Genomic DNA, 23,994 nt, shown 5'->3' with positions numbered 1-23,994 from the left:
ATTTTACTTTTAAATACATTTTAAAATTTTCATGAAAACTAACATAAATCTGGAGGCGTGCTACTTGAACCTTTTAGACATACTTCAAATTTATACTTTATACCCACTAAATGCTAAGGACAGGTTAAATTCATTTCATGTATTATGTGCCAGCATTTACTTGTTTCTTAATTGCAATTGTTATAAATATTTGTATAAAATATGTAAGGACTGAAGCAGTTAGATTTAGTATAGTTTAACTCTAAAGAAATCAATTTCTATTATTTGGTACACAAAAATATTTTAAGACTGAAATGTTAACTTTATTGCTATTTAAAAGCAAGTTTGTTATCCTTTAAAAGCAGTAGTTGTTCAATATTGACTTTCACAATGAAGTGTAATGTAATAGGCAGAGATTAAATTTCAGGTTTAACTGTTTCTATTGTCTGGTTTTAAGTAACAGCTTACCATTTAAACGACCTATTTCAATAGGTAATATTACCACTACAGTATATCAATTTATTTTCCAAAATGAGAAATATTAAAATATCAATCCAAATTTGAAAAAAAAGTTTAAAAATCACTTTAAGAAATAATTTTGAACTTGACCTGTTTAAATTGATCTGTTGAAATGGAGGAATATAAATTTACCTGGTATTTTTTAGATTAGTTACTGTCCATAAAATTTTAAATAAATTAATGTTAAAATTCTAAAATTGAATAGTGAACAAAACTAGTGATTTTTTTCCCCATCAGATAGAGCATATTCCCAGTCTATGAACTTATGAAAATTCCAAAAATTTTGAGGATGTCTTCCAGCTCAACTATCCATAGAGCTGTCTTTCATACAAAATTGATACAAGGTCTTTCAAATAGAACCTGATTGATATATTGAAAACCAAGTATCTATGATACATCAAAATATCAAAACAAAAAGTTGTAACAGTGAAAACCATTTGAATATGTGTTATAAGCTGTCATCATTGTTGTTCTGCATGTTTGTTTTACACATCAATTCAACAAAAAACAGCATGAAGAATATTGATGATATATCAATAGATTGTGTCTTTTAATGATGGCCCTAACTATCTAGGCAAGAAATTATAATATTTTATGAAATACACCATTTACTATACTGTAAATTACCTCTTTATTTGCCCACATATGTTCACCCTGTCCATGTCTCAAATCATTCTGGAATTGACCATCATATTTACTGCCATCTGGCCATAACTGCATTCCTAGAAATTGTATAGCATAATCTATATCATTTTGAATGACCAATAGAGTGGCGGCATGGCAGAGCAGTTATGTTTTTTAAATTAAGAAAATTCATTGATAATGAGACTTTAAAGTACATAAACAAAACAACATCTATTTAGAATATTCAACAAACACTTTCAGCATAATTCACACTCTTTATCACATGAGTGTAATTTTCTTCTTACTTATCCTTTCTTTATCACATAGTGTAAAGCAGCAGTTCTCAAATTGATACTAAGTAAATTATTTAAGGTTAAAATCATTACCAGATCCTTCGCGATTATTGTCCAAGAACTCGCCCTCATATCTAGCATTATTAGGCCATGTAAAGATACCGCGACCTATTTTCTTGTGACCTTGAACTTGACCTTTAAAACTTGCTCCACTTTTATAGTTGACTTCAACTTCACCATCTCCAGACAAAGGCTCAAACACCGCACTCTGTAGTCTTGGGAATCTGTTCATCCTGCTCTCCCTAAAAATAAAAATTATTGATAAATGATTTTCTGTAAGATTTTAAAGAGACTGAATCTCTTTGAAACTATATTATACCTGTACCAGATTAAACTGCGTATGTGGGTGTTGTTGTGGTAGTTAATAATGTATAAGACTGACAAAAGCTTTTCTTGTCATTCATATTTTCTAATAAACACCTATTTTAATAAAGCATGCAGTCTCCCACACTCTCTTGTGACAAATAAATATATTAGACAGACCAACTGAGGATTGCAAATATTATAAATTCAAGTAAATAAGCACAATTTATAACATTAGTCTGGAGTTTCCTGTTTATACTGACAATGACACAGTGAGTCGTAATATTTCCGGCCTATTGTTTCTACTCTGTATCATGTAACAATCGATCACAAACACATTAAAATGGGCAGTTTATAGTTTATTTTCCAATTAGTATATAAAAACATGATTTTACTTATGCCCAAATATTTACGTCATAAGTAATCCATTTATTTACTAAGTAAAGTTTGTCATAAAATTCCCACTTCTGAGAATTTCATCAAGACGTGATGGTCAATTGACCATGCTGTTGTTTTTTTTTCAAATCGAGGCTATGAATGTCTATTGATCAATTTTGGACACCCATGTCTGCTTATGTTAAAAGTGCCATTTCCTTAGTTTAAAAAATAATTAAGTCTAACTTTCAGCCTATTTGAACAAAATATAAGTAACTTTTATATATGCCAACCTCATACTTTAAGAGGTAAATCACATGTTTAAATTTCAATGTGCAAGCACTTGACCTACTTGCCAGAAATGAGGGTCATAAGGGGAGATCAAAATTTACTTCATCTGCTATTTTAGTTTTTTATGATTTCTTACATGTTTACAAAATGAATCTGTAAATAAGAAATTGATATAAAAAAATCCAGATAATTCAGGAAAATTGTTATGTTTTCAGTTTAAAGTGACTGAAATGTTGCATATAATGTTGGTAATAAAAACCAATTTGACCTACATGTACTTTGATGTAACTGAAGTCATCCGTGACTATGAGCATATAGTTTCAATAATTGTGACATGACAGACACTTATCATTTAAATACTACTGAAAAATACTAATGTAAGAACCAATTGAAAGCATATAGTATGTGTATAATTTGTTTAATATTTTTACTCCACATTATTTCTCAGAACGGGCCAAATACCACGAATATACATCAGTCGAGGGTATTCTCCAGTGTAGACTAGCTATATGTTAATTTAGTTTCATTAATTAGTGAACAACTGCTACTTCTTAAGTTAATTAAAGTATTAAAGTACCAAAATCAAAACAGATTACAGCAAGTACATCAACTTCTGAAAGTATGTCTTCAATGAAAGACAAATTAACAGATAAGACCAGTAAATGCTCATATAAATTCGGATGGACACCAGTGCATTGAGACCGGATAAGAACGTCGCATTTGGGTGGACACCTGCAAATTGTATATAGATCTTACAGTAACCTAGAACATATGGGGAGTCTCAAAATCATGAGAAAGAAGCATAGATCTATCTAGTCTCAATATTTCAACAGCAAGACAGACCGATTTTATAATCTGATATTTCGGGAAGGGCGACCATCATCTCAGATCTATATAAAAAAAGCCCTAAAGCGCACAATTTGTTGGGCTAAGATCTATCTAAATTACTAATTCATTTGTTGAATTTGAAATATTTTCATGTCTCACTGATACATACAATAAATATCCTAGAATGACCTGTGCATGTGCAAATAGGGTACCGTTTCAGCAGATTTCGCAAAGAGGGTAGCGATATGGATATGCACCGTGAGTAAATGCTCATATAAATTCTGGATGGACACCAGTGCATTGAGATCGGATAAGAACGTCGCATTTGGGTGGACATCTGCAAATTGTATATAGATCTACCTAGAACAAATGGGGAGTCTCAAAATCACGAGAAAGAAGCATAGATCTATCTAAATTACTAATTCATTTGTTGCATTTGAAATATTTTCATGTCTCACTGATACAATAAATATCCTATTAATAACTCTTATCATTTTCATCTGTATGTGTTAACGTAGTATGAAATCGAATTTAACATTTGCAAACAAAAAGAATAACCGATGGAAGACGGTCTTGCACTTTCAACAATTTAACACATATCAGGAAAAATAGATTGAACATTTTAGTAAAATATCCCCTTTGTAAATTCGCCTACGAATATTTAATCATTTTATCCAAAAGAAGCGACGTTGATTGTTCAACTCAGACTTTTAGCTGAATCAACGTAATTTGAAAAAGTATCATAGAATTACCTTTATCAAGGAATAAGAAATTAGAAACCCATTTCACCAAATGACTGTTTACATTCATGCACTTCCGGTAAAATCACGTGGTCAGAGCGCGTCTTATTGCTACGCGACATGGGACACAACTCTGTAAATTATTGACCAATGGCAAGCACGAATTCTCCCCCTTTGTTATACACACTATATAGGCCCCTACACTACAAAAGGGTTGGGAGCAATCAGTTTCATAAAGTAAAGATAGATTCTAGATTTATATTAAAGCAAATAAGCATTAAGTCTGGCTGTTATTTTTTTGTCCCAGATAAGTTTGTAGATTTTAATAATTTTACATTAAAGAGAAAAAAAGTTGCTGTGGACTATCTATAAACAGATGTACATATGTCAAACGACAGTATTCTAACCAATCCCTGTTACTAATTGTGAAGCTGAATGAGATACACATTTGTTAGTGTTGAGAAGAAAAAAATAAAGCAGAAATAAATAAATAAATAAAAAATAAATAAATAAAAATAAATAAACAATTAAATAAATAAAATGAAAAATACATGTTTACATAACAATTAAAATAGGCCTAAAGAGGGAAGACATGATGTTTAAAATATTAATTATTGTATATCTATAAAATATTTATGTTTACTATTATTTATTGTGGTCATTCGTTCGTTCGTTCGTTCATTTGTTTGTTTATTTATTTATTTATTTACAGTGTGAAATTCGTTCTCGAATTTTTCACAGGTAAAGAGAACAGTGTGAAATTGGACTAGGAGCTATATACCATCATGGTCCCCCGTTGGAAGGGTGAGGTACATGTAAATGTGCAACCTGGCCGGAACTCGAACGCGGAACCATTGGAATACCGTACCGCGTCTCTTCAGATTGGCCTACACACCATCTCCCCTATTTAACGAACCGTTCAATTTCGTGACAGTCTCTATATAAGCTATGATGATTTATATATAGTAGCGCACTTAAATAATTATAATAAATCGTTATTTAATAAGCAGTTCAGGTATAAGCGGTTGATTGATTACAGTTACAATGTCAGACAAATAATAAATTATTGCAATTCAAAAATACTCCGGCCTGGCATGATTAAACTTATACAATAAAGTTCAAATAAATTGTTCAACCGCAATAAGCCAGTGCATATGGTTCAGTCGAAAATGGGGCAACAGCTGAATTCATGTATAAAGAAACACTTCTTCCAGCAAAGCGTTTGGTAAATTCTACGTTACAATTTAAAACCATTTAATTATAAATAAAACCTATCAATAAGCGGATGTTTCTTACGGTGCACAAAGGTGACATGTGTGTGATTGTTTTTATTTATCTCGTGCACACTAGATACTATGTCGTGGCCACGAGTTACTAAGTCGTGGCTACGAGATAGTTAAGTCGTGGGAACGAGATACTATGTCGTGGCCACGAGTTACTAAGTCGTAGGAACGAGATAATTAAGTCGTGGCCACGAGACACTATGTCGTGGCCACGAGATGCTATGTCGTGACCACGAGATACTATGTCATGGCCACGAGTTACTAAGCCGTAGCCACGAGTTACTATAAGTCGTGTGGCCACGAGATAGTTAAGTCGTGGGAACGAAATACTATGTCGTGGCCACGAGTTACTAAGTCGTGGCCACGAGATAGTTAAGTCGTGCGCACGAGATAATTAACCAATCAGATTACACTATTTATATGAATTTTCCTAATCATCTAGACATGTGCTATAGTACAAGGATGCCCCTACTTCACCTGCCTGTAAAAGTGCCATTTATACAAGTAATTGATAGGTCAATGATTTTACATTTAGCGTCATTATGACCCTCATTTTTGTATTTTCTGATTTGAGATCAGGAAATACAATGCTGACATTCAATCTCTAGCACAGAATTTTACGACAAACCTAACAACAAGTAGTTCTCAAAACAGCTTAAAACTAGCGATGTAAAAGAAAGAAATATTTTTATTTTGTCAAAGTACAACGCATTCAAAGTATAAAAGTAGCGTTGGCTTATAGAATTGTCAATAAATGCACAATCACAAATTACGCGGATGAATATCATTTTTATCAATGAAAAAGCTATTTTTAGCGATGTCGATTACCGAATACTTCAAAGCATAGTACACAAATAAATCTGACTGTCGAGTAGTGGAATATGTACATGTCGGACTGTTTAGGCGAGAAGATTTTCGCTAAATAATTTACATCCGTGTAAAACAACAGGTTTATCGTGAACAAAATACCTCGAAATTAGGATTACAAACCTGAAATGGAAATTCTAAATTTAGAATTATTTGATTTTATTCAAGCTTTCTTCGTATAACATCCCCGTGGTGCAGAAGTAACGCGCTCGTTTAGGGTGTAAGAGGTCTGGGCTTCAAATCCCAGTCGAGGTAACTATTTTTTGAAGTGTCTTTTTTAAGGACGTATAGCCACGATATGCAAGACTTAGAGTAAAGTGTGGCTGTGATAAAAAAATAAACATAAATGATTTTTGATGCAATTCTAGTTATGCAAACTTCCGTATGTATCAAACTCAAACGGTTATAGTAAACAATCCTAACAAGATGAATTATAGTATATAAAAATAAACTTATACAGGAAAATACATACAGATATACAGTACGATTTTGTAGGAAAGATCAGAAAGTACCACAGAGCTTGCAGCCCTTTGATTGACCAAATGGCCTAACATTATTAGGTGTCATCTACAGATCAGGAGCAATGATCTTTCTAGGTTATATAAACCATAGTTTATTCCTTCTAAATCATTCATCAGACAAGGATTTCACATGGTGTCATGTTTACCTTGGCCTCAAACAACCTTATAGGCTATCTACTGCCCATTGGCATTGTCTCTACCAAATAAAATAAACCAGGACTAATTTCCTTCCCAAGTTATCGTATACACGAGGTTAACAGGCCGTTGTACGAACAAACTGACCAATTATATAAGAGCATTGTCCCCACAAAGGGCTGTAACTTAATCAAAATTAATGTCTGATTTATGGGCCTTAGAAGATGCTTTCTAATTAAATCCTAAAGACGTGTATCAAATTTAAAGTGAACACTACATTATTTTCAAAGATAAATGTTGCATTTAAAACTTTAAACAGAAATTTTTCTAAATTTAAAACATTCAAAGTGTTATCTGATTGGCTAATTATCTCGTGCGCACGACTTAATTATCTCGTTCCCACGACTTAGTAACTCGTGGCCACGACATAGTATCTCGTGGTCACGACATAGTATCTCGTTCCCACGACTTAACTATCTCGTGGCCACGACTTAGTAACTCGTGGCCACGACATAGTATCTCGTTCCCACGACTTAACTATCTCGTGGCCACGACTTAGTAACTCGTGGTCACGACATAGTATCTCGTGCGCACGAGATAAATAAAACACACACATGTCACCTTTGTGCCACCGTAGTTTCTCGCAGTGAATTGAATCACCAATTTTGTATCTGACACGCGCCATGTGGCCAATATTCTAAAACACATCTTTAGGTAAAAATGAATGCATCACTTTCCGCATGCTTTTAATACAAAGATATAGAATGTCACAGTTATCATGTCTTTGAACCTTAACAACCATATATAAACAATCGTAAGCAATTTAATGATAACAACTAAATCAAATAGAAACTTTGAAAACAGTCGAATCATTGCGAGATATTGTAAAATTGTATTTAAAGCAACCATCTTTTTTAAATATATTCTTGGCGTTACAAATTATGCATTCTGAACTTTTATATAATGGTATTCATTATCAATTTGTTCTTCCCAAAAGGCAAAATACTATCATTTGTGTTTCTTACAATTTCAATGTTTGACCTGCGACTAAATTTTTATTGTTAGAATGTTTTGAATTTATTCACAGATCGAGCCTTTAATTCTATCACCCCTTTAAGTTATCAGTACCAGTCACAACAAAATAATCTATTTTGTGCTTGTTTCTTGTTGTTGGGTTGTATATGTCATATGGCGACTTTCCAGCGTTATTGGTGAAGGACTACCTTAGATGCCCCAACGCGAATTATTCTAGGCACGAACAAATACCTTAGCAGAACCACAGAACATTCCGTAAGCCGCCTAGAACCCACTGTGGTGAGGGACGAGTGTTTTGTAGTCATCGACCCTAACCTCTCGGCCACAGGCGCGTCCAAAAAAAAAGACTCAACAGGCCCTTTTGCAATAACAATCACATTAATACGAAACATAGCTATTAACTAAATAGTGATAGCGATAGATTAACATCAGATACATGCGATTAGATTCATGTTAACTTTTCACATATGAATAAAAATGCCATTCGAGCATATAACGCGGAAGTATGTACAATATTGTTACATTGCGCAAAGTTATGTCTATTATGGGATTCAAAGAAAATTAATTTTCTTCTTTGACGTTTAAAAAATCTTCATGCACACATATTACAAACAATATGAAATCTTTACATTTTCATATTTCCAAATGTCTGTGCATTTGTTCTCAACTGTTCAGCAGCCATCAAAAATCGAAATATCCTATTTTAACTGCTTTTCCCGTTATCAATGAATCACTTTCCTTTCATTACCCCGTTTTCATTGAATACCTTTCCCGTTATCGAGGAATTGCCTTCCCTTTATTATTGAAACGGTTTTCCCTGTTAACCTTAAATCGATTTCCCATTTATCATTGAATCGCTGTCGCTGTTCTTCGCCATTATTATTGAATAGCTTTCGCCGATATCATTGAATTACTTTTCCCGTTATCAAAGGATTGTTTTCGCAATTATTATTGAATTTGTTTCCCTACTTTTATTGAATCGACGACTCCCCTTTAAGCATTGAACTGCTTTCCTTGTTATTATTAAACTGCTTTCCCCGTTGGTATTAAACCGAATTCTCAATCATCAATGAACCATTTTTTGCGTTATTCTTGAATTATTTTTGCAAAAATCATTGGATTGCTTTCCTTGTTTTCAAAGAATCATCGTTTTTCCCATTGAATTGCTTTCGGCCGTTATCAAATAAACGTTGTTTACAGTTATCCTTGAATCGGTTTCGCCGTTATCGTTGAAATAAATGCCTTCGGCTGTTATCAATGAATCGCTTTCACCGTTATCGTTGAATTGACTTCGGCTGTTATCAAATAATCGCTTTCGCAGTTATCATTGAATGGCTTTCCTCATTGCTATTCATTTGCCTTTGGCCGTTATCATTGATTTACTTTCGCCGTAATCATCGAATTGCGTTTGGTCGCTTACAATGAATCGCTGTAATCGATTTTCTCTCCTTTGACATGCATTCGACGTTACCATTGAATCGCTCTCACCTTGATCATACAAAGTGATACTGTAAATCACTTTTTATTTGCGTGATCTTTATTTCGCAAAAAATCCCATTCCCGAATTATTTCGCGGATTTATGAATTCGCCACAGCAGGGTCAGAATTTTTGTTGTTGAAATAAGTATATTCCAATCTTTCTGTTTTTATTTCCTGGTATTCAAAGAAGACATACCAAGTTTTAGCCATTTCAATGCTTTTTTAATAAATGAGCATCTTCTCTGAAATTAAATTACCAAAAAATGTAGAGAAACATACACTTATGTTCTGCTCACGATTAAAAAAAGCGAGCAATTGTGATAACAGCGTTAGCGTTGGTTAATTACCTACAACGCTATTCTATTGAAACTTTACAATATTATGTGTATTCACCTGTACCAACTACATCGGTCATGTTCAGGTCAAAACGTGAAAAGGTTAAGGTCATTGGTATGTCAAAGCAAAGAGTAAAATTTACCATTAAAGTCAAATTCTGTTCACTAACCAACACCAAAAGAGTGGAGCGTGTTGCTCTTCGGACAGCTCTTGTTATTTTTAATTTATGTTTAATCATAAATAATGTATTCGCGCTGTTCTGAATTTCGACCATAGGCTGTGGACATACATTAAAGTTTCTCAAACACTGACGATGCGGATTAACGAACATATTTATGTCTGTTTTTTTTTACAATAGATAAAAAGTCTTGATGTAAACCATTATAGATAATTATTAATTCGATGGCCTATAAGGTCGTATATATCATCTATATAAAGTAGTATCAAAAGATTTAAAAGGCATATTTGTCATGCACATTTAATATGTTAATTTCCCGAAATTGTAAAATTGATTTATAAGTAAAATATATTTATATACGGAAATAATGTCTGTCTTAAATCAATCAAAGGTCGGAGTTTAATGATTTTAATACGTGTCGTACCAGCCCTAGGTTCGAATTTAAAACTTTTTATTTTTACTTCTAGTTATGGTTGTTCCAGACTGCGAATGTTGGTGCTGGGACCGATTTTCAATGTTTTGATAATTGTTTTGATTTCAATATATCATGCCAACTGTCCAGCGCAGTGTTATTTTAGAAGCGCTTTGGTCCCTGCCAGAACTTAGCGTTCCCTAGTAATTAATGATCCCCGTATTTAGAAAAGGAAATTTTACTTTTATTTTCTTAGAGGGCGCTTCCAGCATTTTGGTTGGTCAAAACTGTCCCCAGAAATAATAATTTTATGCAAATGCAGGATTTGCCGCCTTTTCAAGGTGCAGTTGATATTAAGATTTCGGAATGTGAAGAACGAATCTTGTGTATTTCAATTTATTAAGTTTCGGGCACAGATACCATTGTTCAGTAAGTTTATTTTTGTTTTATTTGCCTTCGCTCGGGAAAATTATTTTTTAAATATTTTTTTCTTAAATAATTACGTTAATTATTTTTAAGGTAAATGCATTTACAATTTAATGTTAAGATAGATTAAACTGTATCCTAGTTAAATTTTTGATGTAAAAGTAAATAATCTGTAATTCTATCAATTAATAAATTTGTTAACATTATTAACAGCAGGATTCCCAAAGTATTTGTTAAGGATGAAATATAAATGTAACTTGTTAATTTGTAAGTATGTATGAATTGTTTGTATGTTGTTTTATTTTTTATTACTGAAAGTATAAATGTTTTACTTTCAGATAACCGCCCGCTATATGCTACATACGCTATATACGCTGTGCGATACACTATATATTCCTAAGGCTATATGTTGTTCTGGTATAAAAGCGGAAATATAGCGCGTGCATTCATCTTTTTTGTCGCCCGAACTTAGAGAAGCTGTCCACTGGGTGTGTCGTATTGTATTTGTTATTTGGTGAACAGTTGAAGTGATCACCTGTATTAACGTGTTCTTCAATGGTTTTCATTTCAAGCCAGCTCAAATATGCATTGGTCCAATAATACGTCTATGCGGCAGAGGAACGCAATTCACTTCTGCCTTGATCTCTGTTTAATACATGTATACCAGAACAATTGTTTCGAACTGATCAGCGTATGGGGTCATAATGTATGGTTTTGTTATTTTATTTATTCCGGATCACATGTCGCGATATTGTCTTGTTCCATCAGTGGTACTAGAAAAGAATTCCATAATATAATCAAATAAAGTATATCCCGTTGGCGGAATGGGCTTAATGAATAATTATATAGTTTGTTTTCAGAGCAACAATGTTATAACATGAACATTTTAAAGTGTCATTTCGTTTTCTTTTAACTAAATGATGTTTTTGAAGAGAGAATTTGGGATGGTACTATTTCTGTTTTCTTCTGAAGGCATGCTGCTTTAAACATTTGCAGTTACAACTAATAAGATAAAACATAAGGACTTAAATAACAAAATTTAGAATAGGAATTAAAAAATAATTATACCATTATATTATTTACAGAGGTTACTCAAAAGATTTTTTTCTAGAGTGGAACCGACAACAATGCGATCAGCTTTGAACAATTGGTCAAAAACTACTTCCGTGCCAAGTCAAGACCACTTTAAAGTCTTAATCTTTAAACGATTTAATATGCATTTTTTTTTTCAAAAAAAAAGTTTGCCATAACAAAGTTTCGAAAATGTTTGTGAAAGCCAAACATGGTTACTATTTCAAAAAACTCATGGCAAAAATTGCATGTATTTTTGAAATGCTCAATTCTTAGATCTATATATAGTTCACCCCCTGTGGCCGACCTGATTTGCATACGATTATTTGCGATATTTTATAAAGACAAATTGTTATCCGTCAGAACATGGCAGAGTCAAAGCGCTCATTGCTGTCATCATTAACATACCTAATCCTGTGTTAGTAAATTGTCCAATATAACGGCTCTGAAAAAGCTGATCACAAAATATTTTGTATGCAATCAATCCCATTCAAGAACGGTTTTCAAATATCAAGCCGGCTATCAATCTAAAAGGTCATATTTGGTGAAAAAATGAAAAACCTTTCAAAAGTAATAATAAGCTCTAAAGAATCATTAAAATCTGATAATAGCATTGTTTCACACTGAAAAACATTTTTTGGTAACTTAAATCGCACTTTTGTGAAAAAAATGGATCCCCTACATTTCATATATTTATGGCAAAAGATAAATAATGAGCAATGAATAACATAAATTTAAGCCACACTTATTTGCTTCTTCTTTTGTTTAATTTATCTATGCCCCAACAGTTTCTGTCTGACATGTACACCTTTATTAAACAAAGCTACAGCCTTATCCTTGACACGAACTTCCTACCTTTAAGCACGATTTTTCTCTAATTGGTCACGTGGTCTAAGTCACATGGTAAATCTCGTGGAATTCTCTACGAAACTCCACTGAGGCCCAAAAAGCCTTAAAAGTTTATATTTCTTACAAGTGGCAGTATCAGTGTTTCGACAACAAATACAAAACCACCGATAAAAAAATCTAATTTATAGAAAAGTGAAAAGTCTACTCAATGTTCATTTGGCTAACAATGTGGAACACGGGATATCGTCGTAACATTCCGGCGGCATATCGCTGCATCATTATTTACATCAATAAAAAGAACTAGAAGAATTCCACAGCTTACCTAATTCAAATCCATTAAATATCAATATTCTATCGATTTGTTTCTGTTTCACGGTTTTTTTATTTGTCGCAGCCATCTTCGAGTCTGACACATGCATAGTAACACGCGATCTGATTGGACGAGCGGATTCAATTTTCTATCGTCCAATCAGATCGCGTGTTACAACGCATGTATCATTTAAAACTGCAAAAGATGATTCAAAAATATATTAAAAAGTTTTTAACCGTATTGTTGTGCTATTCATAGTCCGCTTTTAGTGAAAGCTTCGGTCTTTTGTCACAATTGTCACAATTGTAATAATTAATTTGGAAAAACGAAGTTATCCAATTTGCACATAAGTAACTTATCTACTTATATAGACCTACATCAAATGATACATTCATCCTGAATAATTATTTCCATTCCTATCATTGTAAAAAACACACACACAAATAAAAAAAAAGAACACAAAAAGCATTAGTGGAGTCCCTTTAAGCTTTGTGGCTAAGTGTAATGTCGACTTTGAAAGGTGACATATTGCGCTTGATGCTATATATCACTATGCGTAGTCGCACATTGCAATAAATAGTAACAATCATAATATCGTTGAATGTTTGACAATCGTATATTGTCGTGTATCATTTTTAACTTTCGACGCATGATAACGCGATATTCTATTATGACATAATACTCGGTTGATTTTCTACAGGAGCTTTCTGTAAATTTGCAAAATCGCTTTAAAATGATGTCCTTTGAATTGTTGCTTTCCACTCGGTCGATAAAGAACCATTCGTCTCTCCTGGAATGAAAGCAATCATCTAAAATTATAATCTTCTAAAAAAATCGCCTAATGAGTTCCCCTAGGCGACATTAATTAAGCTTTTATCACGTAAACGAACCATGCAAAATAATAAATAAAATAAAGAAAGAAACAAACAAACAAATGAAAAACGCACGCACGCACGCACGCACGCACGCACGCACGCACGCACACACACACACACACACACACATGAGAACAACAACAAATAAACATCAGCCATAAAAAATGACATGATTTCTTCTTTGGTTGTATAGCGGCTTTAGCCCGAACATTATTTATTTATAAACCGCTGTTCAATATATAATTAATATTAGATTATTCTTCGTTTTACAAGCTAGCAAGTATGCATATTAAACGGGCAAATCGGGCTCATTATTACTATCATCATAAAATCACATTTGATATTAACTATATCCATTTATATCTTAACATTTAAATGCGAAATCATCATAAAAATGACACGCAATTAGCATGATACAAAAATTAAATGTCAATTAATTTACTTAAATTCCCTCATTTACCTACAAGGGATATTCCATAAGTATTTTTTTGTGTCCCTATGGCTAATAGCACTTTATAAAATTATTATGAATGAAAACTTTGCTTTCGAGTCTTCTTTTCTGAACAATGCAAACACAACAAAACATAACAGTTTGATTAACGTCAACAATATGAATCTAAATCCAAGTTTGAAACTTGATGGTTTTATTTTATGTTGAGAATTGAGTACCGCTCAAGCCGGTGCTAGGGTGCATGAGGGATGTTGCACTTATTCATTATCCCTCATGTACAGACTCAGTCAAACCGAGTATCTCACAGTACCTTTAGGAAAGCTTAAAGTCTGTTTAGTATAAAAAGGTCTATAAACTAGCGTCATTTCATTTCAATTTGATAACATCTGGCTATAGAATGTGACGTCAGATTATTTTCAGGAACAAAAAAACTTAAGTCATTCGGAATATTTGTTACTTTTTTGTTTATCGTTTCGTTTCAACCTTAACAGTCATGTAATTTTACAAAAGTGTTGCCTTTTTGCAGGAAATCAAACAGTTTCCGGTATATCTCGCACAGTTTCTAAGCATTTTGGACATCCCTCGAAGTATGATTAAGTTCAACATAAGAGTATACATGACTTAGCCTATAAAAGCCGGTAGAAACTTCTACTTTACTGACAGCATAACCGTAAGTTCAAAAAAGTCAGGATTAATACACTTTCATAATTATTTACACATACTAGAATTCTGTAATCTATTGTAATACTATTGCACAGTAAACAAATACTTACTGCTTCTAAGTTACAAAAGTTACAAGGGAATTTGTTTATAAGTATTTTTTTAAATAATGATTTGTATTGCGATTTTGTTTTGTTTCGTTTTGATCAGTTGTTTTCTTTTCTTGTCTTTTTTGTAATAAGACTAGAACAATTAGATAATGTTCATTAGGCGTCCGTAATAGGCGGATACTCTTGTATATTATTTTTCTTACATTGACTTGTAAGCAAATAAAAAATTTTATTCGTTCATTGGTGTGGAAAAAGTTCAACGCTTGGCACGAAAATGTTAAAATTATCGGCTGTTGTGGTGGGTTTAACAGCCGTAGCTTTGACGTCGGGCCATTTTATGAAAGCGGGACATAATGCAACACCTTTTACAGCATTGCTTCCTCCAAAGAGCCTTAGGGAAAGACTTAAGAGACAACCTCCGCCAATGCCTGGATTTAATCTAAATGCGGTAAGTCTATTTATGAGATTTATTTACGTGAAAATAAGTAATATAACAAAATAGAAAACCACATTTTAAGAAAGTACATTTATATAATGATTTAATTTCATCAGTATATTCCTTTCTTCAAATTAGGAGGCTATTTACAATAAACTTATTTATATTTATCTTTATCGGTAATAAACAGTTAAGAAGCTGGGTATTAAATGTCTAATACTTTTTTTACACAAAACAATTAATTATTAAATATACGAGTACTTTAAACTTAAATATATTTTACTTGTTTTATTATTTTCCGTTCGCTTTAACAAGATCTATCTAATGAAATGTCCTTTTGTATAGCGTTTTTGTTCGATTGATCGAACACAATTTTTTCACTACTATTATTCTTTTGTCCGATCGACCGAACAAGATGTTTGTTACATTTTTTCGTCCGGTTTAAGAGAGAAATTTACAAGTGCAGGTTGGGTGTTGTTATCAGAACGTTTTCTGTATCTGCATTTTTTGTCTTGGATTTAATAATTTTCTAATGAATAACTTTTGTTTAAATGATGACCGAACAAACTGTTGTTTAGGCCAGGTGTTCTGTTATTATCATACATTTGTTCAATCGACTGAACAAAATGTTTGTTATATTTTTGGTTCAGATGCAGAAAAAAATCCAACGCAAGGCGTTTATTTTATCAATCCTATTTTATTGGATTGAACATAATTTTCCTATTGAAATGTATTTTTCTTCTTATTTTTTGTTCCATCAAACAAAACGGATATTTGTTTATTTATTTATTTTATTCTTTGTTATGCGGATCCGATGAAGAAAATAAATTCCAATGCGAGGTGTTACATTAGAACATTTTATGTTTGATCGATAGAACAAAATAGTTGTTTTTTTTCGCTCGCTTAAAAAGGGTCTTTCTATAATAAAAGGTGTTTTTGTATAGCTTTCTGTTCGATGACCCAACAAACGTTTTTTTTAATTTTAACATGGTGTTCTACTATGATTTTATTTTTGAACGACCGACCAACAATGTGTTTGTTATATTTTTTTGGTTCAGTAAAAAGAGAAAGTATCAAATAAATGGGCATATTTGTCAGAAGTTATTTTTTTTTTGTCGACCGATTGAACAAAAATATCAGTTTTATGGTTTTATTTTTCATTGGTTTTAACAGATCAGTATCTAACTAAATGAATTTTGTGTTCGATTGATTCAAAACAATTTTTCAGCAATGTGTTCTGTAATGACCGTACTTGTGTTCGATCGACCAACAAGATTTTTGCTAAATTTTGATGTTAGAAAAAAATCTTATTACAGGATTTTTATCCGGAATATTTTTGTTTGATAGTTCGAATTTTTTTTTTTGTTATTTGTACTTTTTCAATGTGTGAAATGTAATTTTGTATTCAATGTAATAAAAAAGGGTCACGTGTTATTTTTATGTATTCATCATTATATAAGATAACATTAACAACTAGATATAAGCAATGATATTATATTTTCTACATATAGTTAAAAAGGAATTAAATAATAACAAACTGACAAAAGAAGTAATGGAAAAAATAGTGAAAAGAAATAAATAAAAAAGAATAATAAAAGAAAGTATTAATGTAGTCATTGTTTTAAAAGAATGATTTATACTTACTTTTATTTCAGTGGCTTGGTCCATGGTCATTTCATTTCTTAAAAGCACCCTGCAGTTGGGCTATTGCAGAGGAATTTACAGATTACACACAACTTCTTGAACCCGGAGATAATCTTGTTTTACACCATGAAACCATGAGGTAACTTAAAAAAATAAGAAAAGCAAAAAATGCAATAATTAACTATACATACACTAAACGCATCCTGTGTTATAATTCGTTTATGTGTGTTGAAATGGGGAGTGAAGGTTTAGAGCAAACGTAAATGAAACTGTCGTTTGTTTTAATATTCGGGTTACATGTACATATTTAACTCTTTTTTTTAAGATGGCATTTTGCTTTGTATTACATTTAAACAAAACTTAGGCGTTAAATTAGGATAACACACGGTCCAAATAGTAAAAAAAAAAACACATTCCATCGCATTTGCCTGCTGCGGTTGCCGGTGAAATTGAAATATTATTTTCTTTTTTTAAGAATAGATAAAGAACAATAAGTTAGTGTCAGTACATAAAATACAAATCTTTTGAAATATTATTCAGGGTGTTTGATTCTATAAAAAGCTAAAAAATGTGTTTGCTCTACATGTTCTACATTTGCCTTTTACAGATCCCGAAATTTTTGCAATTCGATGACGTCGGTATTATCTATAGAGGACCCCGGAAGGTTCTATGGCAAAGATCTTGTGGGTAAAGTTTGTAATATTGATTGTCTTTCACTAACACTAACAATGACTTTATAATCAACCATATAACTTACTCTAATATATAGTAACTTAAGTGCTATAACGACTACAATAGAAATAAAGTTAAGGTACATAATTTCAAGAACATGAAGTTTAAAAATGACGATCTTCATATTATGAATAATAAATAAAGGAATAATTTTACCACAAAAAATAATTATGAAGAAAAAATCGTTTTAGGTGATAATTGGTCAGGCAAGTATATTGTAGTAGCAACGGACTATCGAGGGTTTTCAATTGATTGGGGATGTACAAAATGGTCACCGTTTGATCAAATGTGTGACGATCCATACGTGTTTATCAAAACAAGACAAAGACAGTTGCCACAAATTGTTCAAAGCAGAATAGAATATGCTCTTCAGAACATATTTGGAATTTCCACTAAAGAACTTACAAGAATTAGTCACGGCAGACGTAAGTGTCGGTTTTATTTATAAATTGTGCTATAAAATATGTTTGGGGGATTTATCTGAATAATCGTACAAAAAGGTATACTTATATACTATCATATATTTCTTCAGACTGAATTTACATTAAATGTTTTAAATGTTTAATATTGATACTAAAATGCTATAAACTAATTATTACTGTTACTTACGTGTTGTAATTTGAAGATTATGTTCCTGGAACGTTTCTTGACCCTGTTCATTTTTGTGATTACTTGAGCTTCCTGCCAATACAATTACAGGCAAAATATATTTTTTCTTTATTTTTTTAACAGCCTGTCCAAAGGGTAAGCAACAAGGATAGTTACAAGAAGATCACAGACTTGCCTTTAGAAGAAAATGCTACAACATATTGATACAACATTTGTTCTCTTGGTCTAGAAAAATAATAACACAATGTTTTCAGTACTTAGTAAGATTTACTGCCTTCAAATGTTTATTTTGAAAATGAAATACAACAGAAATGAAGTGAAGAAACCTCTTCATTAAAACATATGATTTATTTTGATAATGAATGTATTTGTACAAAATGTTCAAAATGACCAAAATGTTCGGGATTGTCTGTAATTTTTACATGGGATTATAAATAAAACGACCCCGTCATAAAAAGCGTTCCCACTGTTGATTGGTTGTATGAGAAACGTTGACCTAGTTCTCGCTTAGAATTTTATTAATGTCCCGTAGTCCTAATGAGGCGGACCACTACATTCAATTTACACATCCGCACCTACTTTCAAAGTGCAAACCTTTTACGCCCACACCTACCACCGGCCGACTTTATAAATGTTTCACAATGAATACTAGAAGTATAACATACTAGCAGTATAACATGCATTTTATTATTCAGAACCATCGTTTATGTGATCATCAAACTTGTTTACCATTCAATAATGGAATGAACTTGTTGTTTTTGTTGAAACGTGACTGACAGTTGAATCAATTATTAATATGAACACGTGTTTTCCCCTCAAACGTTTGTCACTAGCATGATTAACGATTATTCATTGATTAATAATCACATAAATTACGCTTTCTTATGCATTTATTTGAATTATAATGAGATAAACACTGTACGACATTATAAACTTGTATAGGTCATTGCTCTCTTTTTTAAAATATGCAATAGCTTACTTCATTAGCATAGTTTACCATGATTTAATGAATTTTTATGAATTTTATGAATTTCAATGAATTTAATGATTTTTTTTATGAAAGCATATCTTTCACTTCATTTTCTCAGTAAATGACAATTATGTAACTTTATCACGAGACATTTATTTATATATACATGTATAAATAATTTTCTTATACAGAATAACATATTTACCCACATTTAAGCGAATTATATTATAACATGCTTTTCTAATATCGTAAAAAAGTACGTAAAGAAACATGCATATACCAACTTGAAGGAAATAAATAAGATATTGCTTGGAATGATCGGTTTTGAAATGATACAATTGTTGAACATATTTAAGTATTATAATTATTATGCAATATTCCCTAAAAGATAATGATATATCTGTACATATCTATTTTAAAAAGTTTCCATCTTGGCATGTATGTAGTATTGATGTACTGCTCCCTTTTTTAAGTCTTATCGTCTTCTTCTTCCTCTTTTTTCTCTTTTTTATTTTCTTTATCTTTTTCTTCTTCCTCCTCTTCTGCGTCTTTCTGGAGAATATTTTGTTACAGAATCTTCTGATTAAATAAATTCTTAACAATAAACATCTCAAGTGTTGTTGTAACTGCAATTTGTTAAATGTTTTTGAACATGTTTCAAGAGAAGCAATAAATTGCAAATGTTAACAAAAAAACAACAACAAAATAAACCAACATTTTTGTGTATTTTTTTTGTATATAGTCCAGATCAATTGGTGAATCTTATAAGATTCCCTTTATTTAACAGTTTAAGCAGTATTATGTTATTATTTTTTTTTTGTATTTCCTTTTCTTTTATCAATTTAAATATTCCTGCAAAATTGTTTAAACGTTTTTTCAACTCTCTCGCATGTTTATTTATTCTGTTAAAACAAATTATGTTATGTCCACCCTAAAGGGCAATATAAGTAACTTAAAATCGACAATATAGGGTTAGTTATATACCTTAAAGGACACATGCATGCAAAATTAAAAAGTATCAGTATGGTTCGACACTTTATCTGAATAAAAACCTGGATATTAGATGGGTTCATTTTTTTAGAAATAAGAAAGTTCTAAATAATCAATAGTATATCAATCTCATGAAAAAAAGCCAAATGACTGCTTCCTCTCAAAATATGTATAAAACATTTACCATATAACACGTGACCATATACCCGCTTAGAGAGCCTTATTCAAAGTATCCCAAAATTCTTGTTAAAGCCAGTGTGTGTAATTTATTTAGAAGCATATTGGACTGGTTGATCTTGTCAAATTTAAATCAATTTACCGAACAGTTTTAACTTTATTAAAATTTGAAAATACAATTACCAAATTTATAAATGTATCTACTTTATTTAGCCAAAAGATAAGTTTTATAATTAATCATAATTGATAATAAGCATTTTTTTCTTTCACAAGGGGATCTGAATGATCCGTAGATAATGTTGAAAGAAACAAGTTGTCCCTCAGTTTTAATGCAGTTGTCATTTTTGTTGATTATTTAATTAATCTTCAAATGGTATGTATTGCATTAGGATGATCATACATTAACATCAAAAGTGTCGCAATATCAGTTCCTTTGCAGTAAAAATAACCATCAAAAACCAACAAGTACTTTTCATGGATATAAGTTACTACAACATTCCATTAAAAATTAAAACTCGTGACAAAACATTTAACAAAAGAGGTTTACCGCTAATAATAATTTAAAAATTCAAAAATGTTGTGCGATGAAGAGTATTGTTCTGAAAAAAAAAGATCAAATGAATCAATTGAAGTGCAATTATCCCTCACGAATGTTTGAATGTTTCAATTGCATGATATCTCAATGAATTTGTTTATTTGGTTTATTCCAAGTACAGATATCTCAGATGATGCTTTTAAGGGTACTTTGCCGTTCAATTATGCATTTTTTATATTAAAAAATTGTGAATTATATGTATCCTTAAATATACCGTCTAAAATCGAGGATTATGCTCATAATGTCTTTTTATCATGATCGAATGACACATAAGTGGTTTACAATTAAGACTGGCGGTAAATTGACATTCAATGTTATTCACATTTTAATGTCAAATCAATATGTTAAACAATCACCTTTTTAAACTCCTAAATGTTCTTAAAAATAATTTTTATTATGATAATAGTAGTTATAATACATAATATTAAGTGTTCTCAAAATCGTTTTTGTTCATGATTACTTAGATAAAAACGAATGAGCATACTGGAATCGAAGCAATTTATGTAGTTTATATTGAGGTTCCAGTTATCCTTATGACATGCAGCACTACATCTTAAGTAGAACTGACATAGGATAGTGTTCTCAGACAAAACTTCTAAGTGGCCATATTCAAACAGACGGAAGGTGGGAATAGTAATTCAAAGCATGTGACCACACACCGGCCATAGAGACGAAACCTATTTTAATGTAAGAATATCAATAGTACATTCATAAGAAGTACACAAAAGTGTCAGTACCTGATAAACATACATACAAACATATCTTTTAAACAAATCCTCGTTATATTCAAGTTGGCATCAACATTTTGAAACGGGAAACAACTCTTGTAACACAAACAACGTACTTCATGTCATATAGACTGAAAATTCAATCAGAGAACAGATCTATCATCCATCTAGCTTTCAAATTTTTTATTTCAAAATTTAAATATTTAATTATTCATTTTCAAATTTTAGATTTAATACTGCACGTTGTTTCCAACTCGGCTTTTTACCGTTTTCTCTATTACAATAACAATTCATTGCATAACGTATTTAAGAATTCTGCCAAGCATTAGAAGCATCAGAAGATGTAGAACATTCTTCGTACAAAGCGATGAGTTTTTGGTTGACAAGAATCAATTTCTATAGGATTAATGTATTCAAGCAAGTTGGTAAAATTATCTGAATAATGCAATGTCTTTATTTTCCAAGTGTTAAAACGATCCTTGTCTGTATGTTCTTATTATTGCAAGAACAAACACTATGTTGTTAATATTAACTGTTTCATGTTAACGTTTTTAAGCCAAAAATGATTGATTATATATAAAGCAAGGAGAGCTTAATGACAATTAATACAAAAAGTCATGCTTTTCATCAATTATAAATGATGTTCGTCAGTCCGTTTCATTATCAATTATGTCTTGAAAAAGGGGATAATATATAAATTTAAATGTTCTCAAAATGACATTAAATTTAATTTGATGACAAATAAATGCTTATAGTATAGATGCAAGATTTGTGAACTTTTTAGATATGTATGAATAAAGGAGGTAAATCTGCAACAAAAACACTAGAAAATTAAATAGTGAATGTGTATACCACGAATTAAAAAAGTAAAGACATGCGAAAAGGAGAATGAGCAATTATGATGTTTAACGCTAGCCTATCATTTATTAAAATTTGTAAGCAAGCCTATCAATTGTAAAATGTGACAAGTTTGATCAGTTGTCGTTTTCTTTTAGAAAGCATTATTGTACAAGCTAACTTTAAGCTAGACTGTATTTGGAATCGCAGGAAAACTATTGTTTAGGTCCTGTTTGGTTTTGTCATATGTAAGTGGAAATGAACTTAAATTATTTTTTGTAGACAATGTCGAGAGTAATTACATTTCTGGTGGTTTTGACCTTATATCGGTCATTGTTTTAACGTCGGGTAAGTGCAGACACATGGTTAGAATTTACCTACCTTTGTGGCAGTACCTACCCATATAAAAAGGAAGGGGCATTCAAATGTAATTAAATTAAGTCCGTTCCGTTGGCTTATTGTTCGTCTTTTTGATCTATTATTGTGTGAGTGTTTTTGGTTCTTTCGTGTTCAATAACGGATTTGATATGACGTTGCACAAAAATTCAGTACACATCGAACACTTTTGCATACAAAATGAAACACTGTAAGTAAACAGCCTCATGTAAATATACCTCTTGATATAAGTTGTTTTATGTAAGTTCAACACTTTCAATTCATTTTGAAATTTCGCATTGCAAATGATAAACATAACGAAATGATTAAGTGATTGTACGATTCAGGTTATACTTGTTAGGTCAAAGTTTATAATTTCTTCTTCTTGAGGTAAAATTTAGCGTCGGTTAGAAATTGATTATATAGAACAATATATGTTTAAGTCAAGAAAAATGTTAAATGTTTATTCATCAATGTCAATCTAATCATTTTCGGGAAATGTAAATGTAGCGTTTGAAGTCACACTTAATGACTACCGTCTTTCTGTCATGTGAATCAATCGTTCTGACATTTTGACATTGAACTTCAAACATAAAGCTACATCAGTTACGTTTGGTTTCAATAGAGATAATTAGAATCTCCAAAGAGAGCCAAACACGACACATTTGAAAATGTGGCAGACTCGGTTTGATTGAGCCTCTTCAAGGATGGTAATGGACAATGCAAGTTACCGTACTTAAGCTACCGGCTTCAGCAGAATTCAACATTTAAACATGAAATGGTAAAATTTTGAATTAAGAAACATCTGCAGATGTGTTCATACGGCGGTTAACGTGACACGTTAGTGCCAGCCATGAAAAGCGGCATATGGTTCCCAATTAAAAAATGCGT

The 23,994-nt window shown here is 31.6% G+C and overlaps 2 protein-coding genes across 9 annotated transcripts in view; one reads left to right on the top strand and one right to left on the bottom strand.

The window, feature by feature from the left end:
• The window catches only part of LOC132724450 (ankyrin repeat and MYND domain-containing protein 1-like), a 37,396-nt gene extending 33,259 nt beyond the window's left edge, over positions 1–4,137 (bottom strand). For all 8 annotated transcript variants that reach the window (XM_060709311.1, XM_060709309.1, XM_060709316.1 and 5 more), the window contains exons 1-3: positions 4,025–4,137; positions 1,509–1,717; positions 1,126–1,220 (exon numbers count right to left, since the gene is read on the bottom strand). In XM_060709311.1, the coding sequence (XP_060565294.1) occupies positions 1,126–1,220; positions 1,509–1,707 (294 nt within the window). In that variant the 5' untranslated portion in view covers positions 1,708–1,717; positions 4,025–4,137. The remainder of the gene's footprint in view (positions 1–1,125; positions 1,221–1,508; positions 1,718–4,024) is intronic.
• Positions 4,138–15,264: 11,127 nt separating this feature from the next.
• LOC132724464 (uncharacterized) lies at positions 15,265–18,247 on the top strand (the record flags this gene model as incomplete). Its single annotated transcript, XM_060709333.1, has 4 exons — positions 15,265–15,458; positions 17,102–17,229; positions 17,698–17,777; positions 18,014–18,247. Coding segments are annotated over exons 1-4 (616 nt in total), but the record flags the coding sequence as incomplete, so codon positions are not given.
• Between the last annotated feature and the right edge of the window lie 5,747 nt (positions 18,248–23,994).

This window comes from Ruditapes philippinarum, unplaced genomic scaffold, assembly GCF_026571515.1.
Source record: "Ruditapes philippinarum isolate M1 unplaced genomic scaffold, ASM2657151v2 ctg176_1_1_1_1, whole genome shotgun sequence".
In the NCBI taxonomy this organism is placed as follows: domain Eukaryota; kingdom Metazoa; phylum Mollusca; class Bivalvia; order Venerida; family Veneridae; genus Ruditapes; species Ruditapes philippinarum.
The sequence above is the reverse complement of the archived record's forward strand: the minus strand, read 5'-3'. Positions and strand labels throughout refer to the sequence as shown.